Source organism: Octopus sinensis, linkage group LG11, assembly GCF_006345805.1.
Source record: "Octopus sinensis linkage group LG11, ASM634580v1, whole genome shotgun sequence".
NCBI classification, from domain to species: domain Eukaryota; kingdom Metazoa; phylum Mollusca; class Cephalopoda; order Octopoda; family Octopodidae; genus Octopus; species Octopus sinensis.
The window spans coordinates 19,784,830-19,797,329 of NC_043007.1; the positions used below are offsets into that span (position 1 = coordinate 19,784,830).

At 40.2% G+C, this 12,500-nt stretch overlaps 1 protein-coding gene across 1 annotated transcript in view; it reads right to left on the reverse strand.

Moving 5' to 3' along the window:
• LOC115217264 (NPC intracellular cholesterol transporter 2 homolog a-like) overlaps nt 1-6,238 on the reverse strand; it is a 14,237-nt gene extending 7,999 nt beyond the window's left edge. The window contains exons 1-2 of the mRNA XM_036507172.1: nt 6,202-6,238; nt 3,516-3,517 (exon numbers count right to left, since the gene is read on the reverse strand). Coding sequence (XP_036363065.1) covers nt 3,516-3,517; nt 6,202-6,233 — 34 coding nt within the window. The 5' untranslated portion in view covers nt 6,234-6,238. The remainder of the gene's footprint in view (nt 1-3,515; nt 3,518-6,201) is intronic.
• Nucleotides 6,239-12,500: the final 6,262 nt, after the last annotated feature.

The window sequence follows — 12,500 nt, forward strand, 5'->3', positions numbered from 1 at the left end:
TTTGTGTTCTGATTCTCGACCCAATGTCGAATTTATCGATTTTTTTCAGAACTGGGGGAACTTTTCAAAATTTTCCCTTCGTTAGTTTTGAATTATGACATTGGGCTATGTGTGTGTCAAGTTTCATCAGAATCGGTGGAAAGCCGTGGTGAGGGTGAGGGTACAAGCAAACAGACACACAGAAAACGCACAGACAAAAACTGCCGTTATATATATATATATATATATATATATATATATATATATATTATATATATATATGTTGCGAGTTGAGGATAATCTGTCATTTCGTCCCTTTTTTTACAATGGTGCGAACCCTACAAAATAACCTTATTGCTATTGAGATTCCGAAAAGGTGTAGAATTTAAACTCTGAGCACAAAGGGACAGAGCCTATGCCACAAGTCACCCTGTCTGATGCTCTTTCATCAATCCATTGCTCTGGGCTGATACTTTATTTATCGACCCCGAGAGGACAATGGCAAATCTGACCCCGTCATAATTTGAAATTGAATAGCAAAGCTGGAACAAGTACCAGGGGACGATCTATCTAATACCCTAAAGATTCTGCCAGTTCGCCACTTGAGGTCAGCTCACTCGCGAATGCTATTGTTAACGTGTAACCATGTACAATTTGGTGTATAGGATCGAATCGTCGGTGAATGAACCGACACCCGCTAGCCTGGCGATAAGGGTGGCTAGAAACCCACCCGAACAAAACAAGATCTGTCAAAAGGTCAGATGGACGTTAGTGCAAAGAGACATAGAATTGTTTGGACATAGTGACTGAGGGTACTATTCTATCGGTCTATTTTGCTGAACTGCTAAGCAACTGGGAGGGATAAGTTTTCTGCTCTTTAACTGTATAGAAAGGAACATGTATAGGCCAGGATCATTCCGGATTATAGATCTGACAGATGAAGCCAGTTTAATCCTGGCTCTCCAACCATTTGTAATAGCCAATTATATTTGATTTTCTCTTAGTGGTTTTGCATGTGGCCTACAGATGTAGTTTTGTACTGAGTAAGTTATGTTTTCTTTTAACGAAGAATATCTCAAATCTTATCCGTGGATACACATAGTTGGCCCATCATACTGTTTTGAACTATTTGTAAATTATTTGATATTTTTGGGGCATTATATTCAGCTCGGCTAAAAAGTTATTTCCATTATGCAACTCTTTGGCGAGTAATGATAGTAGTAGTAGTAGTAGTAGTAGTAGTAGTAGACAGAAGAAATGTTAGGCCTTTTCTTTGGCATGCCGGTTCCTACACAACACTACAGCAGCGAGAAATGAAGTGTTTTGCTCAAGAATACAACATGCTGCCCCGTCTGAGAATCGAACCGACGGTCGGGTGATCGTGAGTACAACACACTAGCCAGTAGGACATGCGCCTGTGATACTACTTTAAAAGCAATCACATAGTTTTATTTATGCAATTGACATTGCCGAATTTTGCCCTTCAATCTTTAAACACTTACTACGCAAACGATATCATAATTAATGGGAATTCTAATGAAAGCTTTCTTATTGACGAATTTCGCCTGGATCAAGATATTCAGCTTCATCTGTAGATGTAAACATAGGATCGTGTGATTGTGCAGAAATACAGGAACGTGTAGCTTTATAGGTTTTAGATCTATGAAGTGTTGAATTTACCTGAACGGACGGCGGACTCTATAGAGACGACGTGTTAGCTATATTCGAATATAGCTAACACGTCGTCTCTATAGAGTCCGCCACAACACCAGTGGACACGCGTCAGTCAACTTGAGGAAAGGTATTATTAGTTACGCGTTCAGTACTTCCGACCCCAAAATAATGGTTGCTACAAAATAAACTTCAGTTATTAATGTCTTAATTAAATATTTCAGGAAACCTAATAAAAAAACCCTACATTTGCATAACTTTTTGTCTTTTACTTGTTTCGGTCATTAGATTGTGGCCATGCTGGGACACATCACTGAAGAATTTTAGTCGAACGAATCGACCCCAATGTTTATGCTCTTTTAAAGCTTGGCATTTTATCGGTATCTTTTGCCGAACTGCTAAAGTACGGAGTTGTAAATACAACAACACCGGCCGTCAAGCGATGGCGGGGGACGAACACAGGCACAAAGACACACACACACACACACGACGGGCTTCTTTTAGTTTCCGTCTAGCAAATTCACTCACATGGCTTTGACTGGCCCGAGGCTATAGTAGAAGACATGTCCAAGGTGCCACGCAGTGGGATTGAACCTGGAACCAGGACACTATGTATAATATAAGAAGAAAGGTTCGCATTTTATCCTCAAATAAAGAAACTTGGTAAGGCTTCCTCCTTGGGTCATCTATACCTTACAATTCAGTAGATTGAAAGAAAAAGGTCAGCCTCTGCCTCTAACCTTCACTTCCAGGTAAGGTCCACACATTTTTTAATGCTAAACTTAATATCCAGTTGACGGAAACTGCGTGGAAGCCCTTTAGTTGGATTATATCTGCAATTCCAAGGAGCCGCCTTATCACAGAATGCTTCACGTGAGGATTTCATTAAATCTACAAGTGTTTGTAGATTACTCAGCAAATTACACGTTTATTGTACAAATACTAATTGCTGGTAGTGACACCGTATTTCGCTATGCAGCGGTGTTATATTACTAAGTATAGTAAAGGCTATATAAGTCAATGCTGTATCCTTCCGTGTTAGCAGTGCGAATCAGTAAATTTCTAAAATTATCCCTAGAGCGTTTCCTACAGATTTTTAATAGAAATTAGAGTACATTCGCATACGAATCGTTGTAACTTTCAGCGGTGGCTCGAATTGTTATTGAAAATCTGCAGAAATGATTTTAAATAGTTCAGTTGATGGAACAATTTTAATATTCATCGTCGAAATCAACGAAGGTCCATTTTCCTTTTATATGTTGGTATATAAAATTTGGTGAAAGTTCTTCTCTGTAGAAAGGGCGTGGTACACGTGCGAGTGCGTGTGCATAGACTGTGCATGTAAGTGTGTGTGTGTGTGTGAAAGTGATTGTGTGTGTGTGTGTGTGTGTATGTGTGAAAGTGAGTGTCTGTGTGGGGGAGTTGGGTTAGGTGCGTGTGTATGTGAGTATGGGTGAGTGTATGTGATTATGTGTATACATATATTTAAGTGTGTGTGTGTGCACGTATGTGTGTGTGTATGCATATGTTTGAGTGTATGTGTGTGTGTGAGTGTGACGATCTGGTATGTAAGGTGGGGTGCGGCGTGGTGGGGGTAAATGTATGTTTTAGAGTGAGAATGTGTGTGTATGTATGTATGCATGTGTGTGTATATATGTATGCATGCATGTTTGTATTATGTGTGTGTATGCATGTATGTATGTATGTTTGTATGTATGCATGTCTGTACGCGTGAAAGTGTGTGTGGTGTGTGTGTGTGTGTGTGTGTGTGTGTGCATGAGGAAGGTGAACGAGTTAAGATAAATATTTGATGCAATTACCAAGGAATAAATATTTTATCAGTTGCAATAGGAAACCCAACACACGGCTCGACGCGTGTCCACGCCATAATCTGATGCACACGAACACAGCAAAAATATGTATCGCAGCCGAACGAGGAAAGCCGAGCCAGACACACACACACACACAAACCCAAATACTTATCAAACACAAACACCACCTCCTCCTCCTTTTCTTCTTCTTCTTCCTCCTTTTCTTCCTCCTTCTGCTCCTCCTCCTGCTCTTCCTCCTCCCCCCTTTTCTTCTTCTTCTTCCTCCCCTCCTCCTCATCCCTCCTCCTTTTCTTCTTCCTCCTCCTCCCCCTCCTTCTTTTCTTCTTCTTCCCCTCCTCCTCCTTCAATCCCCTCGTCTTCTTTCTCTACTACTACTACTACTACTACTACTACTACTACTACTACTACTACTACTTTCTGACGTGTATTTGAGTGTGATGACTGAGTATAAGGTATTGAGTATGAGGTGTTGACTATGATGTGTTGAGTATGACGTGTTGAGTATGAGGTGTTGAATGTAGTATGGTGAGTGTAATGTGTTGAGTGTGAGGTGTTGAGTGTGATGTGTTGAATGTGATGTGTTAAGTGTGATGTGTTGAGTGTGGTATGTTGAGTGTGATGTGTTGAGTCTGATGTGTTGAATGGGGCGTGTTGAGTGTAGTGTGTTGAGTGTGAGGAGTTGAGTGTTACGTGTTGAATGTAGTGTTGAGTGTGGTGTGTTGAATGTGGTGTGTTGAGTGTCATGTGTTGAGTGGTGTGTTGAGTGTGGGGTATTGAGTGTAGTGTTTTGAGTGTGGTGTGTTGAGTGTGAGGAGTTGAGTGTTAGGTGTTAAGTGTGGTGTGTTGAATGTGATGTGGTGAGTGTGGTGTACGGGGGCAGACTCTTCCCTTTCTTCTTCCCCTTCGCCTCATCTCTCTTTCTCTCCCACGCGCGCGCTCACACACACTTCCTCTTTGAAAGAAATCGGTTACGTTCACCTATTTAAATGGATGGACTGTTGGGCTTAAAATGTCAAATGTTGTAGCGGCGCTCCACCGACTCTAAGATGTGTTGAGGGCCCTCTATGTTCTACAAGTGGAATCGCTTTTATATTGGTTTAGATAGGGTATTGCATAAGGTGTCTGTTCAAACGCTTTTGTTTCGTTGTTATTCTTGTCGAACCACCCCGCCACCCACGGGTCTGATTGATCAGTACTGATCAATTAGACCCGTGAGCACACAAATCAACCGTAATCATACCATCTTTTATTCAGTAGCAGTAACAGTCTACCTTGGAACACATATCCCCATTGTGTTTCTTCATTCTTTTAAAAAATCTGTTAGGGTTTAATTTGAGAGAAAGAATTCGTTTTTATTCTGTAGAGGTTAAATGGTTACAATGGAGTCTATATTTACACTTGTCAAGAGGAATAGTGTAACTAAGGCTACATGATCCAATGTGTTTGTCCATTCTTTAAAAACTATTAAGGTTTATAATTCGTGAGAATGAGTTCGTTGCTATTTCTAACAGGTCAAATTGTCCCGATGAAGCTTTAATTTTTCACTTGTCTCTCGGAAAAAGTGTATCTAGGTCTACATTTGTCCATGTTTAAACGCATCAAACGGCCGCAACGAAGTTTATGCTTCGGTTTGTCGGTCGTTTCATTTTGTGTTAGGGCAGTAAACCTGATTGTATAGGTCTCATTTTTCATCTGACTGTCGCCAAATCTCCTGAAAATGTTCCCCTAACGCCCTCATACAGCAGCTATGCATCGACCCATTTAATACCACGAGACTTAGCGAGCGTTTACGTAAATATAAGCGATAATGAGCTTCACCTAAGCTAATATTTAAGCTGCAGACAACTCGAGACAGTAATCGATTTCGTTCTCAGTTGAAATAAAATAATTTCACGTTTGTTATGTCGATCTTCTTAAACACAGACGATATCATATATTGCCAAAAGCCTAAATTATCGATATAAAGAAATGAAATGCAATTTAGTCTCAACAGACTTTGAAATTAAAAGAGACAAGATTGAATCCAAATGCTACAAATGCCTTTAGAACTGAGTAAGTTTAGCATTAGCCATTTTCATCTTCCTTTAAACTCTTTGATCTCCATTATGCATGAGCGCGCGCACGTTTATACAAACGCACACACGAACATAATTCTACACAATAGATACGCATATACATACACAAGAGACACATACACATACAGGCACACACACACATACATGTATGTATGTATATGTATAGTTCTAATCCATACACGTAGTAATATAGAAAAAATATATGAAGATTTACTTAAATTAAAATTATTATATTTAACCAGTTTCACCTTTATATGATTTCCACGATAAACGATACAGTTTGCGACACCGCTCCACGTCCCTCAAATCTTACACGTTTGAAAATGAAACAAATGTGAAACCGGTTAAATTTTAATATTCTAAATTAAATAAATCTCCATATATATATATATACTCTCCGTACATTTTAAAATTCATTAATTTGACTATACAAATACTTATATGAATGGATTAGTAACGGTTCTCTCTCCCCACTGTGTGTGTGTGTGTGTGTATATATATACATATTTATTTCTGTGTGTGTGTGTAAGAATTTATAAACTTTCCAGAAAACGTCAAATTGTTCTTTTTTTTTTAGCTGAGTGTATCTTCAAGCACACACATAGAATTATAGATAAGAGATTGTAAATATTGGGTCGAAAAACCCTTTTTGATAGAAAAGGTCGAAACCTGTCATGTGTGTCGGTAAATATGTTTACGTCTATATATATATAGTACTTATATATGTATGTATATATGCATGTATGTATGTATGTATGTATGTATGTATGTATGTATGTATGTATGTATGTATGAATGTATGTATTTATATATGCATGTATGTGTGTATGTATGTATGTGTGTATGTGCGCGCATTTGTGTGTGTGTTTTCTATATATGTACATATATATACATATACATAATATATATATATATTATGTGTACGTATGTATATGTATATATATATGTATATATGTGTGTGTGTGCGTGTGCACACCTGTATATATAAATATGTATATATATATATATATATATATATATATATATAAATATATCTATATACATATATATATATATACATATATATATACATATATATATACATATATATATATATATGTGTGTGTGTGAGCACGCTTGTATATATATTTGTGTGTGTGTGTGTGTGTGTGTGTGTTCCTGTGTATGTATACATATACAAATACACATACATCTCTTTGAATTTACACACAGAATCAAACGAACAGAGCCACACATCTTCACGCGGGCCGCACACCGACATCAGCATCCCCGTTTACACCTTCACACAGTTACTGCCGCCATTCGCTCTGACCACACCCCTATACCCACGTCTCTATGGCTTTCGTTGATCTAATCCAATAACCACGGACACGTCAACCCTAAGTGAATCCATCACTAAATACATTTCTCCCGGAACATTACCGATAAACCCCACCGCCAATCATATCGCAGCATACATCTTAAACAAACACAATAAGGAATTCTTACTTCATCTAACATCTACCAAAACCACCTCGTCCCGAAGCCTCCAGTCCATTAAGTGCGGTGACGGTCGTATTCAGCGGAGAAAAGTGCAGTCATGCTATGACAGCGGTGACCGTAAAAGGTGACGTACCTTGTCAGATGCAATTTCCTGTTTGTTTGTACTTATCTAATGGTGTTAGCAGCAGCAGTGGCAGCAGCAGTAGCAACAGTAGTTGTAGTAGTAGTAGCAGCAGCAACAGTAGTAGTAGTAGTAGTATAGTAGTAGTAGTAGTAGTAGTAGTAGTAGTAGTAGTAGTAATTTAGTATCAGATCAGCTTCTCATCAGACAGACCATTGACCAAAGCAATCCATTCGTGACCATCCCTAACGTGTCCTTCCTTTTTTCTTCAACAATTTCAAGGGAATTTGAATTATATTTAGCTGCTGTTTCCAGTAAGTAGAGCGACCAGTAGAGCCACAGTCGAACCAATTCTACTATATTTCTCAGAAACCTGGACGTTATCAAAGAAGCTTGAGAGGCGGTTGGATGGAACTTACACTCGCCTCCTTATGAGAGCTCAAAATCTCTCATGGAAGCATCATCTAACCAAAGTACAAATATATGGGAAACTACCACCTGTATCATCTCTTGTGAAAGGTAGAAGAGTCCAGTTTGCTGGACATTGTTGTAGAGCTGAAAACGAGGTAATTTCTACTCTTCTCTTCTGGAAGCCATCTGCTCGGGATACCAGAGGGCGTACACTCTCCTACCCTGATGTAATCTCCAGGGATACAGGCCATCCAACCAAAGTACAAATATATGGGAAACTACCACCTGTATCATCTCTTGTGAAAGGTAGGAGAGTCCAGTTTGCTGGACATTGTTGTAGAGCTGAAAACGAGGTAATTTCTGCTCTTCTCCTCTGGAAGCCATCTGCTCGGGGTACCAGAGGGCGCACACTCTCCTACTCTGATGTAATCTCCAGGGATACAGGCATCCAGGAACAGGACCTCCGTAATGCTATGATGGACAGAGAAGGCTGGCGTAAAATAGTAAATTCCATTGTCTCGACCACGGTCGAACAATGATGAATGACCACATACAGGTAAGTAAACAATGTGAAACAGTAGCGTTCTTGCTAAAGGAAGTTCGGTACATATCGCTAGATGGCGCTCTGGGAATAATGCTGTTGTTGGTGACAGGTTTTTATAGAGACAATCCCGGAGCGTTTGCGCAACTCGGGCAGAACAAATAGCGCCGGGGTATGTTTGCTTATCGGCTTTTACGCAGTTGTTAACGTCTTTCGCAATTATACATCGGCAAAGGATACACACGTACTTGCACAATATATCCGGGAATTTTGTCTGGGCGTTCTTCAGTGAAGTCTACTGTAGTTGTTGAAGCAAAAGGCGAGCAGTTGCCGTGTCATGTGATGTGTGACGTCACCGACGTTCTGAATATTGTTCTGAAAATGGATTGCCAAAAGTTTCATTCATTGCTTTTGAGATTAGGCCGTCCGTTCCCTTCTTTACTGGGGTTTTGTTGTTTGTTACTTCTCGATCCACACCTGGCTCAAAGGGCCAGTTTCCCTTCCCGGTTTCCTTGGCGTAAAGGTTCTCCACCTGGACGGGACACCGGTCCGTCGCAGGTGAGCTGCTAGATGCAGGAGGAAAGAGTGAGAGAAAGTTGTGGCGAAAGAGTCAGCAGAAGTTCGCCATTACCTTCTGCCGGAGCCGCGTGGATCTTAGGTGTTTCGCTCATAAACACACACATCGCCCGATCTGAGATTCAAACCCGCGATCCCTCGACCGCGAGTCCGCTGCTCTAATCACTAGGCCATGTGCCTCCACTCTTTATTGGGGTGGGTTATAATGTTCTCAGTCAGACTTATGCTGCAATGTTTTGAATATAATTGCATGACATGGCACTGTCTTTTATTGAAACTGAAATGATAATCATTTATATTTTCTCCAGATGTGCTTCAAGATCGATGTTTCCTTTGTGTTGGTATAACCGGTTCTTAAAAGCGATTTCTGTTCAACAGAACTAAGACGCAGTACTGTCGATTTATTTTTAACAGTTGCGGTGGCTTGATGCTTGATGGAGCTACTTACACATTAGTTAACCCAAGGATAACCAGTACTTGATCTATTAAAGCCATATTCTGAGTTCCGAAAATTATACCCATATATCTTTTTATTTTTTGTAGTGGGTTCAGGGGTTGTATTCCGCTGAAGGTTTCTGTGATTAAGTAGCGAAATATTTTTCTTATGAAATAATGGCTCTTAAACGGGAGAATCGGTCCTTGTTTGATCCAATAGTCCGGAGGTACTGCTCGCTAACGAGACATAACAATGTCGAATAACAGAATGTCCCAGAATCCCTTGTACTGATGAACTGAGTGTGTTATGAACACATGTTCGTCGTAAAGAAATTGTTCCGTGAAAAAACACGTGAGCGATTAGCATATTCACGTTCAAATCTGCCGAAGCATATGGATAAATATACAAGTCATTGTCCAGGCATATATTTTATTATTGTCATGGTGCTTGCCGAAGTTTTTGTTGGATGTTTTGCTCTGCAGTTTATGTTATAAAATTTTACGGTTGTGAAGGGAACACTACAGCCCTTACGAAGTATATTAGGCAGAAGAAAAAACTTACTAATGCTGCGAGGTCAGTCTCGGACAGAACAAACCGTTCAATACTAGTTTTAAACGGTTTAAAGTTTAAGCTTGACAGTGAAATATATCAGTAGGCGCAGGAGTGGCTGTGTGGTAAGTAGCTTGCTAACCAACCACATGGTTCCGGGTTCAGTCCCACTGCGTGGCATCTTGGGCAAGTGTCTTCTGCTATAGCCCCGGGCCGACCAATGCCTTGTGAGTGGATTTGGTAGACGGAGACTGAAAGAAGCCTGTCGTATATATGTATATATATATATGTGTGTGTATGTGTTTGTGTGTCTGTGTTTGTCCCCCTAGCATTGCTTGACAACCGATGCTGGTGTGTTTACGTCCCCGTCACTTAGCGGTTCGGCAAAAGAGACCGAGAGAATAAGTACTGGGCTTACAAAGAATAAGTTCTGGGGTCGATTTGCTCGACTAAAGGCGGTGCTCCAGCATGGCCGCAGTCAAATGACTGAAACAAGTAAAAGAGTAAAAGAGTAAAAGTGTAAAGTACATTATATATGACAGTACATCACAACCACAATGAGGAGAATTACAGACATAGTCTGAAGGTTTTAATATCTATTTTCATATAATGTATACACTTAACGTTCTTTGAAAAAGCATGGACATCATGACACGTTATTACTTATCTTCTAAATAATACGTTAGACTTTATATATTACGAGGACAATGAATGTGAAAGTGTAGTTGTACTTCTCAGCCTGTAGATGGCAGTGTTACGTGAGTACAAAAATAGGTTACAGCCTGCGCCTATGAACAAGTTATATGTGGATTATTGAGACTATGGGAATCGAACGCACGCCTTCTAACGAACGACAAATGTGATACCTATTTCTTTACTACCCACAAGGGGCTAAACACAGAGAGGACAAACAAGGACAGACAAACGGATTAAGTCGATTATATCGACCCCAGTGCGTAACTGGTACTTATTTAATCGACCCCGAAAGGATGAAAGGCAAAGTCGACCTCGGCGGAATTTGAACTCAGAACGTAACGGCAGAAGAAATACCTATTTCTTTACTACCCACAAGGGGCTAAACACAGAGAGGACAAACAAGGACAGACAAACGGATTAAGTCGATTATATCAACCCCAGTGCGTAACTGGTACTTATTTAATCGACCCTCGAAAGGATGAAGGGCAAAGTCGACCTCGGCGGAATTTGAACTCAGAACGTAACGGCAGAAGAAACCCTATTTCTTTACTACACAAGGGGCTAAACACAGAGAGGACAAACAAGGACAGACAACGGATTATTAAGTCGATTATATCAACCCCAGTGCGTAACTGGTACTTATTTAATCGACCCCGAAAGGATGAAAGGCAAAGTCGACCTCGGCGGAATTTGAACTCAGAACGTAACGGCAGAAGAAATACCTATTTCTTTACTACCCACAAGGGGCTAAACACAGAGAGGACAAACAAGGACAGACAAACGGATTAAGTCGATTACATCGACCCCAGTGAGTAACTGGTACTTATTTAATCGACCCCGAAAGGATGAAAGGCAAAGTCGACCTCGGCGGAATTTGAACTCAGAACGTAACGGCAGACGAAATACCGCTAAGCATTCCGCCCGGCGTGCTAACGTTTCTGCCAGTTTTCCGCCTTAGACAGATGTGATACCATTACACTAACAGCCCCATGTGTGTGTGTGTGCGTGCATGTGTGTGTGCGTGCATGTGTGCGTGCATGTGTGCGTGCATGTGTGCGTGCATGTGTGCGTGCGTGTGTGCATGGGAGTTTCGATGCGGCGGTTCACATCCACTAAGCTCTCCACGTTTTCACAACAGCGTAACGCTTCTTTCTTTTTTTTTGTTTCAGTTTATCAAACCAGAATTATTTGTGGCAGCCATGTTGTATATGTTTGAAAATTGTTGTATTGCACCGTCTCTCTCCATATTTTCTGCGGATGACATTGAATATTCTTCATAGATTAACATTAAGTATAATGATGACGTTAAAGTGTCTTGTTGACATTTTGAAGCAGTTCATGTTTAAGTACTTCGGTCTTTTCTTCAATGAAAATGTAAAGCAGTCGACATTTGCAGTCATCCCTAGCCATTGGTACTGTTTCATAATGTATTTTATGGACATCAATTAAGTTCATTAATGTCTACAGTTTACTCATCCAGACGTAACTACACTACTTGTCAATATTATTTTCAAATTTTGACACAAGGCCAGCAGGCTCGGGGGAATAGCTAAATCAATCGATCGATTCCAGTATTCAACCGTATCGACCCCAAAAGGATGAAAGGCAAAGTCGACCTCGGCGGAAGACGGACGAAATGCTGCTAAGTATTTTGCCTGGCGTGCTAACGATTCTTCCAGCTCGCCGTTTTATAAATAATGGCATATTTGTTTATTATTATCTTTTACTTGTTTAAAACATTTGACTGTGGCGTTACGGGAGCATTGCCTTTAGTCGAACGAATTGACCCCCAAGTACTCATACTATCAGTCTCTTTTATGAATTTAGGGGGACATAAACATACCAACATTAGTTGGCAAGCAATGTATATATATTGCCAACTACCACTACACACATTTTTTTCTCTCCTTGTTTTTTCTGTGTACCTTTCTGTAGAAGAGCGCAGGCTCGAAACGTAAAAGACTTTTTCTATTCCTGAGCGTTATACATCTGTTTGTTTTGTACACCACCTGTCTTCGTCTTTTGTTTTTTCCGTAAACTCTCCTATACACACACACACACACACACCACACACACATATATATATATTGATACACACACACATAGATAGAGAGGGAGAGAGAGAACGAGA